This window comes from Myiozetetes cayanensis, unplaced genomic scaffold (genome assembly GCF_022539395.1).
Source record: "Myiozetetes cayanensis isolate MyiCay16 unplaced genomic scaffold, myiCay2020 scf31, whole genome shotgun sequence".
NCBI classification, from domain to species: Eukaryota; Metazoa; Chordata; class Aves; order Passeriformes; family Tyrannidae; genus Myiozetetes; species Myiozetetes cayanensis.
This window is the reverse complement of record NW_026087533.1, coordinates 4427396-4448401: the sequence shown is the minus strand read 5'-3', so window position 1 is coordinate 4448401 and position 21006 is coordinate 4427396. Positions and strand designations below refer to the sequence as shown.

Genomic DNA, 21006 nt, shown 5'->3' with positions numbered 1-21006 from the left:
CGTTCCATTTTAGTGCTGTTTCCCCCCGGTTCCAGATACTTTTCCATTTCTCTCTTTTTTTTCTTTTTTTTTTTTTTTTTTTTTACACCACTCATTCCACCTCTCCCTCCCCTTCCTTGGATTTTCCATTTCACAGACTCCACATCACTTCTCTCGATGTTATGACAAACCCTGGTTGATAAACAGTAAAGCGGGCACCCCCCTGAGGGGATTCGATTATTCCGACTTCCAGCTCCCGAGCGCCGAGGTAGAGTATGGTCTGGCAGCCCCGAGGACCTGCTGACAGCCCAAAGTGCCTCTGGCACGGAGTCATCCCACTCCCCTGCCTGTTTTAACGCTTTCCTTGTGGTAGAGCAGCGCTTGTAGCACCGCTAACGCTCCGACTGTTGGCGTTTTTCATGGGTTTCCAACTCGGGATTCAATAAAACATCGACTTCAGAATAAAGCGCAGCGCTTTGAATCCACCTTTGACTGCCTCCAGACCGTGACAGCGGTGTTAATTCTCTTTGTGCTTTAAAAAAAAAAAAACATTAATTTCCCAAGCTTTAATAGCTTTTGCATTGGAAAGGGGCCGTGTTTGGCTTCCCAAAATTCAAATCCAGCAGCCGAGTTGAGACTTGAAAATCAGCTACAGCGCATGCACTGTAACCACACCGCCTCAGTTTTATGGAGCGCTTGTGTTTTATCACCATGTTGAAGCACGTCGGGTGTGTCCGGCCCTGTCACCGCCTTGATGCTGCCAGGAGGATGAATTTGGCCTGAGATTTTGATTTCCCTAAAGTTTTCAGCCTCCTCGTGGACTTTTCCTGCCCTTGTGAATGGGTGATGAGAGGCAAGGGGTAGATCTCGGTGGTTCACTGCGCTGGTGAGGTAACTGTGTCTTGCTCAGCGGTGCTTCCATGTGGAAAAAGGATTAATTTAATTCATCAGAAGGTCGGGAGCGCTTTCCCAATTGCCCTAAATTTATGCTTGCTGCTTATTATAAAATAGGATCAAGGATGAGAATCGAAATCTCTGATGATGACAATGGTACCTCGGCAATCGCGTGTTAATGGATTTTAATTCCCTCAGCTGCCCCTCGCCCCTCTGCAGCTCCAGTTTCATCACATTCCAACACTTCTGAGTTTCCCAAAAGTCCCAGGGGATGGAGAGAAACCCCTCCAGCTGTTGCTTTAAAGTTCCTTGGGAAATGCCCTGTCTTATCTGTGTCCATCTATCCAGGGATGCAGAAGAGCTGGAGCCATCCCTGCATCCCTGTGCTCCCCAAAGCCCCCAGGGATGGGGGACACCACGGGCAGTCGCTTTCCTGCAGCACTGCCCCAAACCCAGAGCTTTGGGTGGTGAATAGAAACTGGAGCTGCCTTTTCCAGCTGGATCCAGGTGCCCTCACCCTGCTGGCACCTTCCCTTCCGCTTCCTCCCGCAGCAGCGGGAGCAGCGCTGCCTGTTGTGCTGCTTCACCCCACATCAGCTGCACTTGCAACATCTTAAAGGTCGGGAAAAGCGCCGTTTCAGGATGTGGCCAGAGCTGATTTGATGTGTTTTGTGTCTCTGTTCATCACTCTTCCAATTTGGCTGCCCTTTGGTGGTGGGAGCGTGGTCACCAGCTGGGTGTCCCTACACCTCTCTCCCAGTCAGGCTGTGCTGATGCTCCCACAACGGGATGCAGTTCTCAAGATCCCATGTTGTACTTGACCTTCCAAAATGTTCCTGAACTGCCTAAATGCTAAAATCCCTATTTTTGCAATATTTCACCTTTCCTTTTTGGAGGTTTTGAGCCCAACTGCCTCCTCTGGATGGATAACAGCTTTGCTTTGATTTTTTTTTTACCTGTTCATCAGCCTGCAGAGCACAAACTGCCATCACCCTCCAAATTTTCAGGATCTGGGCTTTTTCCTTTTTAATCATCCACTGCTGAAACGGCAGCTTGTGTCCTCCTTGACCATTAAGATGGATGTTCCTTAAATGCCAGAACGTTTTTGCCGAGGATCTGACCTCGGATGTGATCTTGGCCCGCCACAGTGCAGGTGACAGCTAAAGGGTGCCCTGTGTGTGCTTCCTCCCAAGGTGACCCCCGCGGCGGGCAGCAAACTGAAGCGACCCACCTTCCACTCCAGCCGAACCTCCCTGGCTGGGGACACCAGTAACAGCTCCTCACCAGTCTCTACAGGTGCCAAAACCAGTCGGGCAGGTAAGTCATGAGAAAAGGTGGAAAAACTCCCTCCTGATGCTATTGCTGCTTAAATTGGTGGGGAAAATACGGAATATTTTGTGGTGGGCAGCGGGGTGGGAGGGCTGATGCCCACTGCTGCATCCCTGCCTGGGGGAGGAGATGCTGGCACAATTCTGCAGTCTGAGGAGCTGCACCTGCTCCGTTAAAAGCTCGGGAAGGGATCAGTTCTGATGCTGAGCCCCCTCTCTGGGTGCTGGTCATGGGGCTTGGGGATGGGGAGGAACCCAAATCCTCCTGCTCACGGCTCCCTGGGCTCCCCTTGCAGATCCTAAAAAAACAGCCAGTCGTCCCACGAGCCGCGCCGGGAGCCGCACGGGGAGCCGGGCCAGCAGCCGGCGGGGCAGCGACGCCTCCGACTTCGACCTGCTGGAAACGCAGTCGGCGTGCTCGGACACCTCGGAGAGCAGCGTGGCTGGCGGGCAGGGCAGCTCCCGCCGGGGCATGGCCAAACCCTCCAAAATCCCAACCATGTCCAAGAAAACGACCACTGCCACCCCGAAAACTCCAGGCCCTAAAAGATAATACTGTACCCACGCCCTCCTGAGAGGAGAAACCCAACCTGTGTCCAGTTTTTAACCCTGCTCCGTACATTGGATGTATATTTATCTAAATGGGAGAAACTATATTGTTAAAAGTGTAAAAGAAAGTTGTGTTATGAAGCTGCCTTATTTGGTTTTTTTTTTTTTCGTTTTTTGTAAGTTACTATTTTCATGTGAATATTTATGTAGATAAAATTTGCCTCTCGGTGACCCCTGTTCAGAGAGGGGCCTGGAAAACTGAAACGTGGAAGAGAAAGAAAAACAAACAAAAAAAAAAAAAAGAAAAAGATTTAAAAAAAAAAAAGGAAGCAAAAAAAAAAAAAAAAAGGTCAAGATGTGAAAGTGTAAAGAAAAACTAAAATATAAATAGGATTTCTGCGCGGTGCAGGGTGTGAACCTGCTTTATCTTTTAGGATTGTTTCCTAAATGTCTTTATAAACTTGCTGTCTCAGCAAGGTAAATTATATTTAAAAGCAAAGACCTGAATCCTGCAGTGTTCAAGGAACTCTCTTTTTGTAAATCACAGATACCTCAACCAGAGAGACATGAGGTGAGGGGACTTGGGGCTTATGTTTCCATTTTTTTTAAGCTATGTGGTTTTACCTGAAGAAAGCGGAGTTTGACTTAATAAAATTTGCACACACTACAGCTAAGGTCGTGACAATTCTGTCCTGAAAATACTGTCCCGACAGCTTTGTTTTTAAAGAACAAACTGATGGGGAGGGGTTTGGGGAAGGGTCTGAGGAGGGGGTTCACGCCGAAGCCGGCTGGAGGAGAGCACGCGGGTACGATTGCAGGTCTGGATCACTCGGATACACCCCTTCTTAGAGGTGGTGGGTCTCCAAATTCAAGGATTCTTCTGGATTGATGGCTTAAAAGAGCCCGACGCGAGGCGTTCCTTACACAATCGCTATTTATCTGCATCTCTTTGTTTCCTATTTATTATTTAACTGGTCATTCCACTTCCAACCAGGCTGAGGTTGATGTGAACTCTGCTCCTAGGAGAAATCTGGACTTACACGCACAGTTGCTTGTCCTTGAAATGAGTCTCACCAGCACACTCGCTGCAAGTCCTGTCTCGCTTTTGTACGCTACTTTTTCTTTGTAATAAAATCAAACTGACCAAGTGACCAGGAGACGGGCCGGGGGCCAGGGCTCTCCACAGCTCCTGTATTTATTAAATATTGTTCCTCTCCGGCCCTGACCGTGTTGCTGTGTGATTCTCTCAATTTGGTTTAAAAATTGAGGCAAAACTGAAGCTCTACCAATGAATTGTTTAAAAAACCAGACACATTTTTGTATTAAACTTGCTTGCGGTAATAAACAATCTTGCCTCCTACTTTATTCCCCAGTGTTAGCTTTGTGAGGATTGAGAGCTGGAGCCGGTTATGCCATGCCTGTGAATTTGGGTGTCAGCAAGGGTGGGTGCCCTTGGGTTTGGTGATTTATGAAGGTGAGCATCCCTGGAAGTGGGTGCCCGTGGGGTGAGCATCTCTAGGGTTGGCTGTCCATGGGTTTGGGTGTCAGTGAGGGTGGATGCCCATGTTTTTGGGTGCCCAGGGGGATAGTCATCCTTAGGGATGGGTTCCAATGGATTTGGGTGCCCACGAGGATAGGCATCCCTGAGGATGGGTTCCCATGGATCTTGATGTCCACAGTTTTGGGTGCCCACGAGGCTGAGCACCCTTAGGGGCGGCTGCCCACGTGTTCCCCATGCCCAGGGCCGCCGGGCGGGGAGGGCCGGGACGTCCCGCAGCCGGGGCCGGGGCGGTGCCGCCGGAGGGACCGTCCCTTTCCCTCGCCCCGCCGGGGCGGGCCGGGGCCGTGCCGGTGCCCGGGGCCGCACCGCACCGGGCGGGCGGGGGGTCCCGGCGGTGCCATGGGGCCGGGGCGCGGGGCGGGCGGGGGCGGCGTGGGGCCGTGGCGCTGCTGTGGGTGGCGGCCGTGCTGTGCCAGCTGGGCAGCGGCAGCGTCCTCCGCCGCCGGCTCCACGCCGCCGGGGTCCCGCAGCGGCGGCTGAGCGGCGGAGAGCGGCGGGACGTGCAGCGGGAGATCCTGGCCGTGCTGGGGCTGCCCGGCCGGCCCCGGCCCCGCGCCCCCGCCCGCGCCCCCGCCGCCGCCGCGCCGCTCTTCATGCTCGACCTGTACCACGCCGTGGCCGGCGAGGAGGAGGAGGAGGAGGACGGCGAGGAAGCGGCCGTGTCGCGGCCGGTGCTCACCGGGCTCAGCACCCAGAGCCCCCCGCCCGGCAGCGTCGTCAGCCACGCCGACACCGTGGTCAGCCTCGTCAACATGGGTGAGCGCCGCGCCGGGGCACCGGGAACACCGGGATGTGCGGGGGCACCGGGATGCGGGGAGCAGAATGTGCGGGAGCAGGGGGTAGTACCGGGGCACCGGGACGCGTGGCTTTGGCAGCACCAGGAGGACCGGGGGTACCGGGACGTGCAGGCAGGACCGGGGCGGCTTTGGGCACCGGGGACCGGGACAGCGCAGAGCTGGGGAGGTACCGAGGGGGCACGGAGGAGCACGGGGCTGAGCTGAGCCCGACCCAAACCCTCACCCGTACCTGTGGTACCGGCAGCTCCGAGCATCTCTCGGTCCTGGAGTGGTTTCTCAGGGCACCCTTGTTGAGAAAAGCCTCTTTTTCCCCCCCAAAGTTAAGCTCAATAACGGTGGAGAGCGGCTGGGAGGGACACGGTGGCTGTGAGCCCTATAAGGCATAATTCTCGTCTCGGCTTAAAAAAGGGGAGATGGAGAAGGGGAAGGTCCTGCAGCGAGGGTGGTTTGAGGGGGGCTTGTCCACCCTGTGCTCCCCATTTCACTGGGCACATGAGCTGGCTGGGGAGTGAGGCAGAATGGCAGCTCTCATGCCAGCAGCAGGGTGAACCACGTTCCCCACGGTGGGACCCTGAATCACAGCTCAAAATAAAATCCTCAAGGTTGCTAATTATTGCTGGAATCCCATCCACCTGGTTACTGGGCTCCAGCATCGATCCAATTTCCAGGTGGTTGCTTGAGGAGCAGCAGAGCTGTTTCCAGCATCAACAGGGCCATGAGGACTAGGGACACAGTGGGTCCCCTCTGAGAGCAGGCACTGTGTTGGCCTGAACCCTTCAGGATGAGCAGATCAGGCATTTGGATGTAGAGCTCTTCCCTGCCTCTGCCCTCTGCTTGGGATGTCCCTGCCCAGGCCAGCTCAGAGTTCCATACAATCACTACTCTGATGGGGAGAATCCCTCTCTGGAAACCCAAGGCAGGGAGTAGGTTTGGATGAGGAAAAGCTGTGGAATTCTTTTGTCTCCCAAATCCTCTCCATCCATTCCTACACCCTCTGTGTAAGGAGGCTCTGTGGGATAGATGCTGGTCAGGCAGTGGTTGGGGTCCCCACAGTTGCAGGCACTCAGCACCCAGCTCCCATGTAGAGCCCCTGGCGGAACTGTGGGAGCTCAGCATCCTGGGAAAGCTGAGGCTGAGGTAGGCAGACACTGGACCACCAAATTCCAGCTCCCCTCAGCACTTGCTACAAAATGGGCTTTAAAATGATTAGGTTTGATGGGTGGGATGTTCAGAGGGCTGGGGAGATGCCCAGGAGGTGTTGGTGGTGGCAGAGAGTTCCTGATATGGGGTGGGATGCAGGGCACTGCACCCCCTTCCCAGTGCTCTTGGAGCAGCCAGGAGAGTTGGGGAACACAGTTCCAGCCTTCAATTTGAATGGCTTTGATTTCTGCGGCTTCGTCAGCCCCTTCATGTTAATTAAAGAAGTTTTTGTGGGAGAAGGCCAGCTCTCATTTGCATGCGTAATTCGCTGCACAATTATCCTGATGGGACATGCAAATGGGATAAGCTGGTGCTCCATTGGGCACCTGGACCTCTTTGCTCGCAGCCACCCCACGTAGCGCTGTGTGAGCGGGGCCGGAGCGCGGCTCCCAACGGCACACCTTTTTCCTGGGAAGGGGAAATGACAAACACACCCCGGGCTGGGTGGGCAGAGTGCCCTGCCTGCTGGGCAGGGGGATGGTGGCTACTGGGTTGGGTACCTTTGGTTGGGTTTGGTGATGGTGGAACTGCCCGTCCCATCCCATTTGTTCCTCCCGGTGCGGGGATAAAGCCTGACCTGTGCTATTTCTGAGCGCTTCCTGAAGGAGTCAGGTGGGTTGTTGGTATTTTTAAGCCTGGGATAAGGATGGGCTTTGGGATTTCTCCTCAGCCGTGAGTCATGGATATGGGCAGGGTATAATCATGGAGCAGAGTGGTTGGTAACAGGTCTCTCAGTGTGCCCAAGCCCCCTGTGGCACCACAACGCACACGTCTTCCCTTTCCCTCCTGGCATCCATGGCTCCTGGCTTATGGAAAGGTGTCCCTGCCTGTGGCAGAGGATGGAACAAGATGATCTTTAAGGTTCCTTCCAACCCAAAGCATTCTGTGATTCTCTGTGGCCAGACTCCCCCATGGCTGTTTTGGATGAAGCTCTGCCCACAGCGGGACATCTTCCTGCCAAATCCAGGGAGCAGCGGGGAGGAAGGCAGGACACCTTGGCAGCAATAGCTGCAGCACCCCGGGCACTGCAAGGAGCCATTAGTGCGGGGTGGGAGCTCACAGCAGCCTCTTTAATTGAATTTTGGGAGTTGAGGTGCTGCTCCACTCTCCACACTGGAAGCTCATCACCCACTGCTGGCCACTTACCCTCGCCCCCACACCATTACCACTGAAATCCAGCTGCTGTCAGCAGCTGGGTCAGGATCTTCCCACTCCTGGCTTCATTTTGCTGCCATTTGAGCCTCCTCCTCCTCTGGGCATCCATCTGAGGGACACAGGGCAGCGTTTTCTGGCAGCCCATGCCAAGGTGTCAGTGCTCTGTACACACCCTCCATGTGTGTTTTAATGGGAAAAGCTTTGCAAATAAAATCCCTGGGATCCACCCGTGGCACAGTGCTCCCAGCTGGCTGAGTGTGGGGCTCAGGGAGCAGGGGGGATGCACAGTGGCCAAAGATCTCTCCCAACCACAAGCAACCGGATGGGGAGAGTCCAGTTCTGAGCCCCACATCCTGTAACTCCCAGTGCTCATCCCAGGAGGATGGAGGAAGCACTCCTGAGACAAACTGGGAGCCTGGATTCACTTCACAGCACTCAGGATAAATCCTAAATCTCTCCCCACTTCAGAAAACCTTCGGAGCTTATTTTTTCCTGCTCGTAAGTGAAAGGACAGCATCTTCCCTGCATCTTGTTTAAACCTATTTTGGGATCCTGAGCACTTGATGTGGTTGAATATCCTGGCATTTCCTTTTAATTTAGTGTCTGAAATGATCATGGGGACCATCGGGAGCAGCCAGGACCAGTAATTACGACTGATGCGCAGTTTATAGAAACAGGGAAAGTTTACAATGAAAACGTGCAGCTAAGAATAACCTGGGGAGCAGGAGGAAGGGTGGGATCCGGGAAGAGATCAGGAGCTGGGAGACATGGTGAGGCTCAGCCTCGGTGGGGCTGGGCATCCCCTCCCAGAGGAATGGCCCAAGGGTGTTTGTAAGTCATTTTTATAGCATTTTTTTTGGGGTGGTGGGAGCCCATATTCAGCTTTGTGGTGACGTTCAGCTTTGGGGAAAGACACGGCAGCTCCTTGGGATGAGACAGTGAACGCCAAAGGAGGGGGCAAGGAGAGCAAAGCGCTTGGTTTGGGCTTTTTTAGCGTGTCTCATCCGCAATCCGGATAATCCGCCCACAGATAATTGAGGGTTGGTGGTGTGGCTGAGCCAACCCGCCTCGAATCAATAGCAGGTTCCCACCAGGCTCCCAGTGAGCTGGGGGTGGGGGCATCTCCACAACACCCCCAGCAGCATTTTAGCACCCACTGTTCTTCTTGGGCACCCACTGGGTGCTTTGGGGGTTGTAATTTCACAGGAGTTTATAATGTAGCAGGAAATATGGTGATATTAAACCCCTTCCAACCTGCTGTTTGCATCTGACCCTGTCCTGATGGCTGCACAGGAGGGGATGCTTCTCCCTTGGTCCTGCCTCTCCAAGGGTTTTCCCTCTTCTTCTCCATGAGGGAGCAGAGAATTCAGGGGTTCCTCCCAGTCTCTCATCACAAACACTACATATATTGCTATTAAATCCATCTTCTTGGATAAAACAAGGAGAACCCCCTATAGCAATTCTCTTACTGCCCAGGTGTTTGTGGGCTTCCCTCCCACCAGCTCCCCTCCTCTGCCTTCCTCCCTGGACCCCACCATCACCTCCACAGCACACTGATGGGAAGTTTTCATAACAAACCTCTGCTTTAGCAAAGGTTTTCACTCTTCTCCGGGGCCAAAAATCACTCTGGGGGCTTTTTCTGTGGTGTGGGTTCTCTGTGACCTCCTTGGCTCTGCAAAAAAAATCTCTCTGCCTGTTCATGGGTGAGGGCCCATCCACAGCATTGCTTTGCTGGAGGTGTTCATCTGTGAAGATCACGACGATTTCAGGGCAGAGGGGTGACCCAAGTACCCAGCTGACCGAAAATACCCGAGGGGACATCACCTGGTCCCCTGGACCGACCATGGGACATCCCACTGAGGGTTTATCAGTGCCAAAAAAAAAAAGGGAGTTGATTCCTTTGGTTGTCCTCTGGGGGGATTTAGGGATTCTGTAAGATCCATGAGGCACGGGCAGCTTCGGCAGCACCACTGAGTGATCCAGGAGCGTAAAACCATCAGCGATGGGTTGGTGGGAGAAATGGAAAAGAGGGAAGAGCCCGAGGGGCTGCAGTGGGTTTGGGGGGGCTGCTGTGTGTCCCACCCAAGGGGTGCAAGGGCTGGATGCAGCTCCCCACAGCATCCTCCTGCCACAGCTGGCAGCCGCCCCGCCGGAGCAGGAAGCGCTCTCCGCATCCGCCCTGCCCGCCTGGCCCTGGGCTTTTTTTGTAACATAGCTTGTGGTGAGGCCAGTAGCTGGAGGGAATGTGGGATTTGAAAAAAAAAAATATATAAAAAGAGGGGGAAAAAAAAGGAAAAAACAATAAGAAAAAAATAAGAAGACCTGTAGGTACATAAGTAAAATATCAGCATTAGGTTTGGAGAGATGTGTCACGCTGCTCCTGCGACTTTATGGTGCCTTAGACTTGGAATATTTCTCTGCTGGAATTGGTTAAAACATGCATTTAAAACATGTATTTTAATTTAATTATTTATTTGGCTGGTTTGCTTTTAAATGTACGCACCGGGTCAGATGGGTTACGTTGCTTTTGTGCCTGAAGCAGGAGAAGCTTTAGTCATATTGAATCATATTTAATCATATACTTTAATTATATTGAGACGAGGCAGATTGGAATATTTTTAAAGAACAATTTGAAGCAAATAATTAGGTATTAGAGAAACTGTGTGGGGCTGCACTGCTGCAAAGAAGGACATTGGGTTATTCTTTATGGACTTCACAAATCAAATCAGCAGATTTTTTGCTGCAACAAAACCCCAGTTCCTGCTCCGGATGGTCCCGCTGACCCCAAAACCTCAAATTTTTGTGTGTGTGTGTGTTTTCAGCACAAAAGGCTGCAGCCCCTAAACCATGGCACAAATGGCAGCTTCTCTGTGCTCCTACCACAACCGACTTTTAATTGCACTTTTAATTTTAATTTTAATTACTAATAATGGAAGAAGGCCGTGAGGCTGGTGGGTTTGCAGCAAAATAAAGTTGGGGGGGTGGAAAATTGGGGCAGGAGAGGGCTGTATCAAGATTAAAACTCTTGGGGGAGGAGAGATAGGAATTTGCAGCCAAGAGCTCAGGGTTGGGGGGGGTGAGGGGTCAGAGCCAGTAGGTTTGCCCCTAAAGTGGGGACAAATAAGGTCGGAGGGACTCAGGGTGGGGTCTGGCAGAGCCCTCCCTGAGCCCTTTGCTCCACAGTGGAGCAGGACCGGGACGTGTTCTCTCCAAAGCCGTACTGGAAGGAGTTCAGGTTCGACCTGACCCAGGTGCCCACGGGCGAGTCCGTCACGGCCGCCGAGTTCCGCATCTACAAGGCCCGGGGGGTGCCCCGGCACGGCAACAACAGCCTCCACATCAGCATCTACGAGGTGGCTGCAGAGCACTCCAACAGGTGAGGGGCTGCGGAGGGGAGCGGGGAGGGGAATGGGAACGATGGAGATGAGGGTGACGGGGATGGGGATGAAGAAGGTGGGGATGGGTTTGGGGATGGGAACGAAGGGGTGGGAACAGGGATGAAGATGGTGGGGATGGGAACCTGGGCAAGCACTTTCCCTTCCCACTACCATAAAAACACCAGGGGAAGTGGCAGGGCCACAAACAGCTGTCCCCAGACTTTCCAGAGGGGAAATGTCACACCCTGGTGTTTTGGCATTGAGAGCTACTGGCCTGACCTTGCTGTGCCAGGGCCTGTCTGGACACAGGCACCAAGCAGTAATTTCCAAGAATTATTGCTGGTGCTGGTGCCCTTTGGGTGCTGTTACTCACCTGCTCTTTCCCCCCTTGTTTCTACAGGGAATCTGACCTATTCCTGCTGGATGTCCAGGACCTGCGTGCTGGGACGGAGGGCTGGTTGGTGTTTGACGTCACAGCCGCCAGCAACCACTGGTTACTGGATCAGAAATACAACCTGGGGCTGCGGCTCTACGTGGAGACAGATGATGGTGAGTCTGATGAATCTACCTGCAGCATTTGGGGCCAAATTCCCAAGAACTGGAGTCCTCCCATCTCCCCCCTTGGTGCCATGGGATGTGGGGGGGGTTTTGTCCCACTGCAATTTTAAATTCCCCGCTGTGACAGAGAACCCACAGGTGCCACAAGTCTGGGTTTGCAGGCAAACCTGGATGGCAGACCCTTTCCAAAGGCTTCATGCTAATGGGGTGGACTGTAATTAACCCCATTAACGCTTAAGGAGCTCCTTACCTGGGGGGATCCTGCCATGTGTGCGCCAGATGATTAACCCTCTTTTCCCTGTGGAATTGACTCTGGTCCAACACCGCACACAGGCACACTCAGAGCATCTGCACTCCCATGGGGGCAGGAATCACAGTTGCCAACGCTCCCTCCATTCCCTTCCCTCCCCAGCTTCCCTCCCCTGGGGGCGAAGGGGCAAACTGATCACTTGGTTTTAATCCTCGGATGGCTCTGTGTGACCATGGCGTGCTGGTGGGGGTGGCTGTGCCACCTCCGGGCTTCAAACCCCTTGGGATGCCGAAACCATGGCTCTCCACTGCAAATTTCTTCCATTTTGGCTCCTTGCTTTAACCAAACGAGTTCGTTCTGGGAGCAAACCCACGCCTGGTCCCGTCCCTGCAGGGCACAGCGTCGATCCGGGCTCGGCGGGGCTCTTGGGGCGCCGGGGGCCCCGCTCCAAGCAGCCCTTCATGGTGACGTTTTTCCGGGCGAGTCCCAGCCCTGCCCGTGTCACACGAGCGGCCAAACCCCCCAGGAGGCGGCAGCCCAAGAAGACCAACGACCTCCCGCATCCGAACAAGCTCCCGGGAATTTTCGGTAAGAGCTCTGCTGGGCGAGGAGCGATGCCCGTGGAAAACACCCGGCTCTGCTGCTGCCAGGAGGGACCCGCTGTCAGCACCTCCAGCAGCCAGTTTTGGGCCCAGGGGGAAGCAGAGCAAAGAGCTCTGGGTTTTTAGGGTTGGGTTGTTTGCAGTTAGGGAGATGCAGAGGGTTTGGGTTGGTTGCCCCCAGGGAAATGGTGTTTTGTGAGCTTGTCAGGATTTCCGAGTATTGGAATTTTTGCCCTAATGCCCTTGGCTTTGAAGCCACCCTGGGAAGGTGTCATCACCCTGGAAGGGGGTCACAGCCCCAGAAAGATGCTCAGGCAACAGGGGAGTGGGAAGCTCCAGCTCTCCTGAGTTTGGAAAACCCTCCAAGTCGTCATCTCTGTGAGCAAAGCTGGGATCTACCCCTTCCAAGGCTTAATTCCTTCGTCCCAGTGTAGGAATATCAAATTATCGACCGGTCTGAAGCTCCTTTTCCCTTTGTGCAACAGCAGAGGCTCCTCTCCTTTGGTTCTCCTGGACTAACCCTGATCATTTGGGCTGTATCCCTCCCTTGAGAGGGGTTGGCTGCAGAGGATGGTGGGATGGGGGATGCCAGGGCTGATGTTCCCTGTCCCCTTCTCCCACAGATGACGTCCACACCACGGATGGGAGGCAGGTCTGCCGGCGCCACGAGCTCTACGTCAGCTTTCAGGACCTTGGCTGGCTGGTACTTGTCCACTGGGAGAAGTAAATGCAGAAGAAAAACCAGACTCCATCATCCCATTCCCCTGCCCTGGGCTCCCTCCCACCCCAGAATCCCCTGCCCATGGAGCCATCCTGGGAGCTGGGAAGGCAAACGTGAACTGCCACAACCCCAAACCCCTTTGCTGACCCTGAGCAACTCGTGGCTCAGTCCGAAAAATCAAAATAAACCCTTGCTGCTTGGCACAGCCACTCGGGGAGGAGGTGGTGGAGTTGTTTGTGCAGGTGGGGAATGGAGGAAGGGGCACAGGAAGGTGAAGCCCTCGATGTAATCCCTTTTATTTTGCAGGACTGGGTGATTGCTCCACAGGGATACTCAGCCTATTACTGCGAGGGGGAGTGTGCCTTCCCCCTGGACTCCTGCATGAACGCCACCAACCATGCCATCCTGCAGTCCCTGGTCAGTGCCACCCAAAAGGACAGCCCAGGGGGGACACTGAGGGTCCTGGGGAGCAGTAGGGGCCCGGCGGGTCCTTATGGAGAACTGGGTTTTGGGATGAGCATGGCTGGGTTTGAGGGTGTTTGGGTCAGAGGGTGCAGTTCAGCTGCTGGTTGGAATAAATTATTAGTAGGTGCATGCACATCTGGATGAGTACTTGCACATCTGGATGGGTGCTCGCCAGGCTGGTCCCCACCACAGGATCACGGGAGGTTCTGGTACTGCATTTCAAGGCATTCATGGAGAAACAAGTGAGAGGGCACACAGGTCACCAGCTCTGCCCATCAGCCTGAGCCAGAAGGGTGTAACAGGGGATTTTGCAATTCCAGAGCTCCTCCATCTCTTGATTTTCTGACTGACACGATCCTGCTCCTGTTTAACAACAGCTGGGACAAAATAGATAATTTCTGACGGACTAATTACCCCCTCCCCTGGAAGTGGGCTCAGGAGCAGGGACTCCAAGGCTCACCAGGGCTCACCAAGGCCCCCACTCCTCCCTGGAAAGGCTCCATGTCAGCCGTGCCCGAGGGTTTATCCGCAGCCCTGGAAAGCACCGCTGCGGCTCAGCACCCAAACGTTGGGCTCAGCATATTCCAAGCAGGAAAGCTTTAGTGTCCCTCTTTTCCCAAACCCACCCTGCATCCTAGCCAGGGCTCTAATTTCTGGAATTTCCTGCCCTGTGAGTGTTTGGTTTCCCAATGGCAGAGCCACACCGGCTCCGGTGCTCACGGTTAATTACAGGGAGCGCCGAGCCCTCGGCCGAGCCTTTGAAGGTGTCGCCTGGCGGGGTTTAATTTTGACATTAACGAAGCTTCCAGGGCCCATCTGGGGCTGGGAAGGATCCTGGCAGGGGCGGGGAGGGGCCCCCTTCCCCCTCTACACCCACCCATCGCCCCTAAACCCAACGCTCTTCCCAAAACGGAGCCGTTTGGGCAGGATGTGAATCACCTGGCGCCCGGATCCGGCCCTTCTGGGAAGCGCCGGGGCAAAGGCGGCCGTGGAGCTGTGCCAGCCCCAGCCTGTGCTGCAAATAGCAGGGTTTGACAGCAAAAACACTGGACTTCCGAGCTGGGAGAGCTGGGCTGCCCCTGCCATAAATTAATCGCACATGTCGGGTGAAGCCAGCGAGGGCTCCGCGTGTCCGGCGGCCTGGGAGCCTCCGGCTGGTGCCGTACTGCAAAATCCTGGGATAACACATGTCCTGAGCAGGGGCTGAACGAGCTGAAGGGGAGTCGTGTTCAGAGAGGTGTTGTGTATTTAAGATTTTAGTGGAAGACGTTAAATTCGGGGTGGAGGATCTCTATTGCAGCACCCCCCGCCCACACCGGAGTCTGACCCGCTCTGCCCTCATTTAAATTCCTTTTTTAGTCATTTGTCTATTTTTGTGAGAAAAAAGGGCCCTGAAATCCCAAATTAATGAAGGGGCTGCCCTGCCCACGCAGTGCCTTGAGCCCCGCTCCAACATAAACTGCAGCAGGGACTGCCTGGAGTTTAGGATAAATATTTTTGCAAAAAGCTGGGAATAATCTCCCCATTCACCCAGGATTTTTGCAGCTACGAGTCGGTTTGATGCTTTTTCTTTTGCCTGGAGCCACGTTTGCTGCATCCCTCCCCCAGGTCCACCTGATGAAGCCTGAGGCCGTGCCCAAGGCGTGCTGTGCCCCCACCAAGCTCAGTGCCACCTCTGTCCTCTACTACGACAGCAACAACAACGTCATCCTCAAGAAGCATCGCAACATGGTGGTGAAATCGTGTGGCTGCCACTGATGGACAGGTCCCATCCCCATCCCTGAGCATCCCATCTCCATCCCTGAACATCCCATCCCCTCCCCACCAGAGCAATGTGACACTGGGTTTCTGCTGGATATGTGGAAGAGGAGTTTCATGGGCTGCATCAGAGCAAAGTCCATTGATAGTAATAAATAATAAAAATAAATCCCTCCCACCCCTTCCTAGAAGTGGATGTAAATAATATAAAACTTCTATTCTCTTACCCCGCTTAATGAGACGCATAGATACGCCCAAACATACATACATATATATATATATAGGGAAGAGAGGATTTGTGGTTTGTTCTGTGTCTGGTTTGTCTGTGGCTGATGTGTTTTCCTCTCATGCTGCTGCAGTCTCTGGTGGAAGCAGTTTGGGCTTAAGGGTAATTAGGACAAGGGAGGCAGTATCTGATTTGCTCTGGGATTGAGCCGTTCCTAGCTGTGTATTTCTAACTAACCTGCCTCTACCCAGTGCTTTTAATTCCCTTAATGAAAATATCATCAGCCAATTAAGCAGCTGGCTGACTAACCCGCTCCTGTTTACCTAAAGTTCACCAAACTCAGCCACTTGGAAAAAAAATAAAATATCCATATTGAGCTACGGCACTGTTATAAAATAAACACCTAGTTTGGAAAGTAAACACGGAGTTTCTCTTGCTCTTTGTTTTTTAATGTCACAGCACAACAGTGCTCTGTTTGGAGGACATTTCGCAATGAAAAAATACTCAGAATCGGCTAAAATTGTACCTATTTGCTTGAAAATGAGCCCTGATGTGAGTTTTAGGTCAGGTTGTGCTCACCAGTAGATGCTTCCTGAGGGCTTCTAAAAGGGCTGTGACTGCCCCAGGCAGCTTCCCTGGGCTATTTGTACAATTAAATTATTTATTTGCTCTGATTTTAAAAGGAAAAGGCCTGTCCTGGTTCTCAACTCAGATACCTGGGGAACCTTGTGTCACTAAACAAATAATGAACCTGGTACGGCCAGGAAAAAAAATCCCAATAAACCCACCAAAATAAGAAAGATCTGCTCCTTGTCAACATCCAGCTTTCCCCAGGCAAAGGTGTTGCTTCTTTGGGTATCTAATTCCACATGAAATCCAGCTCAGGATGTAATCATGGCTCTGTCTGACCTGGTGCCTTCTGCAGAGAGAACACCCAGGGCTCCCATCACTCTGGGCTCTCTCTCCCTGGTTCAGGCCCCGCTGAAGGTGCCTGCAAGGGCTGTCTTCAAAAATTTGAGATTTAAGTATCAAAAAGAAGGGAGCAAGGAAGGGAAAAGCTGGGCTGGTTCGTCTGTTTGTCTGGAATCAAGGCTGAGTGCCTGTGTCTCAACTTGTTGCAGTTTTAGGGCAGTTTCAGCCCCCAAACACTGTGGAAAGCCAGCAAGTGAATAAAAGCAACCCAGTGTTCCTTATGGAAAAACAACACCCCCGACCTGGCAAAACCAAAAATCCCCAGTGACACAAGGTCCTCAAAAGATCCCCACAACCCATCCCCACACACCTGACCCTCCTCTCTGTCCCAGCAGCCTCATCCCTCCTGCCAATACCTGAACATGCTCAAACCCACACATCCCTTCCTCCCCAGTACCATAATTTCACAGGAAACCCCAAATCCATCACTTCCCACCGTTGTGGTCACCTTTTTTGGTGCACAGCCAGAGCTACCCACCACAGGAACTATAAATCCACGTGATTATCCTGCTCTTCAAACTGGAGTTTGGAAGTTAAACCCCTTCCCTACAGCCTCATCACTTTGGGGATTTTTTTCTTCATCACCCAAAGGGCTCCTTCATTTCCTGGTGTTTTTTGTCCTGACCATGTTTTCCCTCTTACACATCCCAGTAAAAACCCTCCCTCTGGGATGGGGATGGAGCTGGATCAGGTTGGCTTCCCAGCAGGAAGGCTGCCAGCCAGGGACCTGCTTCCCTCTGCTGATGGAAAAGGACACTACAAAGCCAGGGATGTGGAATAAGCATGAGAGATTCGGCTCAGCTCTTTCCCTGGCACAGGGAGCTTCCCCTGGAGCCAGGATTCAGGCACGGGATTGATAGACAAGGGAAAAAAATTAAAAAAAAAAAAAAAGGCATTTTTGCTCAAAAACAAAGACCAGCCTCACAACAAGGGACAGTCTGAAAGCCAGGTCCTCGGTATTTTTAAAACTAGGTTTTATTTTTCCCAAACATAAAGTCTTTCTGGAACACGGCAGCAGGACCAGCCCTGGCCTGCTCGGGCAGTGCAGGCTGGGAAGTGACTTATCCCGGGAAGGTTGGACCCCTCAGCACTGCCCACAGGCACCTTCACTCCAAGCTTAGCAGGGGAATTTCAACAGAGGCCACAGGACTGGGTGCTGCTGGGGAGTCTCTGGGGTGTCCCATTCTGGCTGTCCCTCCTGGCCAGGCTCCCCCCATCCAGCCCCTCCGAGAGCCGAGCTCACGGGCACTCCCCGCAGTCCGAGATGATCACCTTCTGCTTCGGCTTCCCATCTTTGGTGCCCTGAGCCTTGGAGAAAAGAGCAGCAGGAGTTAAGGGCACCAATCTCTAGGGCAGGAAGAGGGTCAGCTCTGCCCGGACCACTCTGCTGACCAGCACCTACCTCGATCTCCCGCACCACGTCCATGCCTTCCGTCACCTCCCCGAACACCACGTGCTTCCCATCCAGCCAGTCTGTTTTATCACAGGTGATGAAGAACTGGGAGCCATTGGTGTTTGGGCCAGAGTTTGCCATCGACACCATGCCTGGGATCAAAGAGTGCAGTGTTATGGCTGAGAAGGGAGCGATGGACTCCAGCACGTGAGCTGCTTCTCTAACCCAGACCCATTCCCATGTCCTGCAAAATGCCCCTGGATTTAGGAGAGCTTCTGAATATCAGAATCCACAGAAACTACTGGAAACCAATTATGTTGAGAAACACTTGAAAGCATGTTCAGCTTTCAGAAAGATGGAAAGCTGCTCAGCTATTTTTAGCTGCAGTAACAGCAAAGATGTTTGTAGGGAGATAAACCTGCTTGCTTGTTCCCGCTTTTCACAGTCACACTGTGAAACTCCTCCTTTAAAATGGAACAGGAGAGTAGCTTTGAAATTGTTTTTTCATTATGTAATAGTGGAAATTAAGTGCGTGGTTGGAGAGGGAAAGAGGCGTTTCTGCTTGGTGGCAACACAAGGGGCTGACCAGGGCAGATCACACCGTGGCAGATGCATCTGGCCAACAGAGATTGTAATTCAGGGCCAGTGCTGTCAACGTGGTACAAGCCAAAATAGCTCAAATATGGCCCCTAGATGGTACTAAAAAATTTTCTCTCCAGTTCCTGCCTGGAGATGGGCTCTACCTGGTCCCGTGTGTTTGAGAATGAAGTTTTCATCGTCAAACTTCTTGCCGTAGATGGATTTGCCGCCGGTGCCGTTGTGGTTGGTGAAATCGCCGGCCTGGCACATGAACTGGGGGATGACGCGGTGGAAGCTGCTCCCTTTGAAGCCAAATCCTTTCTCGTGGGTGCAGAGGCAGCGGAAATTCTCTGTAAAAGGGGAGAGAGGTGAGAGCTGTGACGCTCCTGGAAGCCACCACGGCAGGGAGGCCGAACCTTCTCCCCCACCTGCGGTCATGGGCACCACATCCGAGCGCAGGAGGATCCGCAGCCGCCCCGCGGGTTTGTTTCCAATCTTGATGTCCATGTAAACCTGAGGGTTGACCCGGGATTTCTTGGCAGGAGGCTCGTCCTGGGCAGGAAAAGAAACAAAAGCGAGTTTTGATGACATTCCTCTGCTGTGCCTCCAGGAATGGCCACTCTCACACCCTCAGCCCTTGGGATAGTGGGGATACAGATGGCTCTGACTGTTTCTCCTACCTCTTGTGCCTCTGGTTTGGGGGCCTCTGTTCCTCCCTCCTCTTTGTTCTCCTCCAAAGTCTTCCCTGAAAACTTCTTCAGCCACTCGTCATCTGACCAGACTGTGGCAGCAAAAGGAAAAGTCAGAGCGCAGGAACTGATCCGAAACGCCACACCTGAGCTTATGCACAGAGCTCTGAACATCCACAGGGATGTTCTCCCCAACTCACCAGGCCTGGATGAGCCTTCTTTAATTCTCATGGGTTTGGCCAAGTTCACACGGATGGTCCTGCCAAAGAGCTCAGACTCGTTCTGCAGAGGGACAAAAAGCACAACAAAGCCCACCCAAAGGTATAAAATCACCGTGCCCCCCAAAATCCCTGCAGAGTTCAGGGGAGGACAGAGCTTGTGTTCTCTCTGCAGCCCACAGGGCAGCAAAGCCACAGGTCTCTGTGGGTGAGTGGAACAGGGTCCATACCATGTTGTCAATTGCTGCTGCTGCATCCTGCCAAGAAATCAAAATACAGCAATTATTACCCTTTTTCTCCTCTGCCTTTAAAAGCAAGGCTAAGCACAGACATGCCCCAGCACTTCATTACAGAAAAGGCAGCCAGATGTTCCTAAACCTCATCTACCCCAGGGCTGATGGATCTTCCAAGAGCTGTATCCAAACCAGGATCTGGGTCTCATCTTCCAACAACCCAGTAAATCCATTTTATTTAAGATGCTTTATTGCTGACAACAGCACTTTGGAGAGGATCTGTGCATGAAACCCAGGACAGACCATAAGAGGACAAATACATGTCCCACCCAGGACGATGGCAGGGAGGAGCTCAGGCCAGCAGCAGCTGTGCTTCAGCCCAGAAAAAAATGGGAAAAGTGGGAGCTTGGAAAACCAGGAGCTTGGAAGAGCAGAACAACATCTCCCACTGCTGGAGACTGATTCAATGCTGTGGTAGGTATAAGCCCCACCCGCTTCCATGGAACTGCCTCCAACGGGAAGGGGATCCATCCCAAGACCCCAGGGGAGGAAAAGCCCCGAGCAGCCTCAGCATTTGCCCCTTCCTCACCTCCGCCAGCTCAAACTCCACGAAGGCGAATCCCCGGTGCTTTTCTGGAGGGAGAGAAGCGAAGGGGGTCACGGGCAGCTCAGACACACCGGTCCCTGGGAGCGATGGGGGTCCCCTCCCATCCCATCCCATCCCATCCCATCCCGCCGGGGATGCCCCGCTGTGCCCAGCCCTGCCGGCACGCACCCGTCTCGTAGTCCAGCGGGATCTGGATGTCGGTGATGTCTCCGAAGGGGATGAAGGCGGCGTGCAGCACCTTCTCGTCCACCTCCTCGGCCAGCCCGCCTGCGGGGCGGGCAGCGGTCACCGGGCAGCCCCGGCGCCCCCGGGCCCCGCTGGTGCCCCCGGCCCCGCCACTCACCCACGTACAGCACCCGCTTGGTGGCCGCCATCGCGCCCCGGTGCTGCCCCGGAACGGCACGGCCCGGCCCGGCCCGCCCCGGAACGGCGCCATCGCCCCGCCCTCGGGAGAGAAGGGTGGGCGGTGCGGGAGGAGGATCCCAGTTAATCAATCTCATGCCGGAGCTCCCGGGAAGCGAAGACAGACCTGGAGTCCCTTCTGCTCCACCCACCAGGCTTTTCCTGAGCCTCCCATCCACTCCGTTCACCTCCACCCCGAACAAGGTGTTGAACGCGATGATGGTGGAGGTCTCCTCCAACCTCAGCGATTCCGCGGTTCTTTCTGTCGGAATTAAGGCACCCTGTATATTTACATAAATAATGCTTTTTATTATCCCAGAGGATCACCCAAAATAGCCTACAAAGCATTTATGGGCCCCAGCGCCAAAATGCAGCCACCTTGAGTGTAGAAAGTAGCACCAGAACCACTGAACACCCAGCTGAAAATTTGGAAATTAAACAAAGAACAGCAGAGCTTTTCTTTAAGAGCAGACTGCAAAAAAAAGGAAGCCCA

The 21006-nt window shown here is 53.5% G+C and overlaps 3 protein-coding genes across 4 annotated transcripts in view; 2 read left to right on the top strand and 1 right to left on the bottom strand.

Moving 5' to 3' along the window:
• LOC126645704 (microtubule-actin cross-linking factor 1-like) overlaps positions 1-4110 on the top strand; it is a 97778-nt gene extending 93668 nt beyond the window's left edge. The window contains 3 exon segments of the mRNA XM_050326418.1: positions 137-247; positions 2067-2190; positions 2498-4110. Of these exon segments, the coding sequence (XP_050182375.1) occupies positions 137-247; positions 2067-2190; positions 2498-2754 (492 nt within the window). The 3' untranslated portion in view covers positions 2755-4110.
• Positions 4111-4484: 374 nt separating this feature from the next.
• Positions 4485-15932, top strand: LOC126645561 (bone morphogenetic protein 8B-like). Its single transcript, XM_050326101.1, has 7 exons — positions 4485-5067; positions 10647-10839; positions 11241-11389; positions 12042-12236; positions 12874-12953; positions 13278-13388; positions 15045-15932. Exons 1-7 carry the CDS (start codon positions 4485-4487, stop codon positions 15192-15194), a joined length of 1461 nt encoding a protein of 486 aa, XP_050182058.1. The 3' UTR covers positions 15195-15932.
• Positions 15933-17349: 1417 nt separating this feature from the next.
• On the bottom strand, positions 17350-20521 carry PPIE (peptidylprolyl isomerase E). 2 transcript variants are annotated; one of them, XM_050326580.1, is made up of 10 exons: positions 20455-20510; positions 20280-20378; positions 20094-20137; positions 19502-19528; positions 19254-19335; positions 19045-19145; positions 18793-18916; positions 18529-18714; positions 17795-17937; positions 17350-17700 (listed from the first exon to the last, which is right to left on the bottom strand). In XM_050326580.1, the coding sequence occupies exons 1-10, from the start codon at positions 20483-20485 to the stop codon at positions 17632-17634; spliced, it is 906 nt and encodes a 301-aa protein (XP_050182537.1). In that variant the 5' UTR covers positions 20486-20510; the 3' UTR covers positions 17350-17631. The 2 variants fall into 2 exon arrangements, with proteins under 2 accessions (XP_050182537.1, XP_050182535.1); XM_050326578.1 differs by having other exon boundaries at positions 19045-19335; positions 20455-20521.
• Positions 20522-21006: the final 485 nt, after the last annotated feature.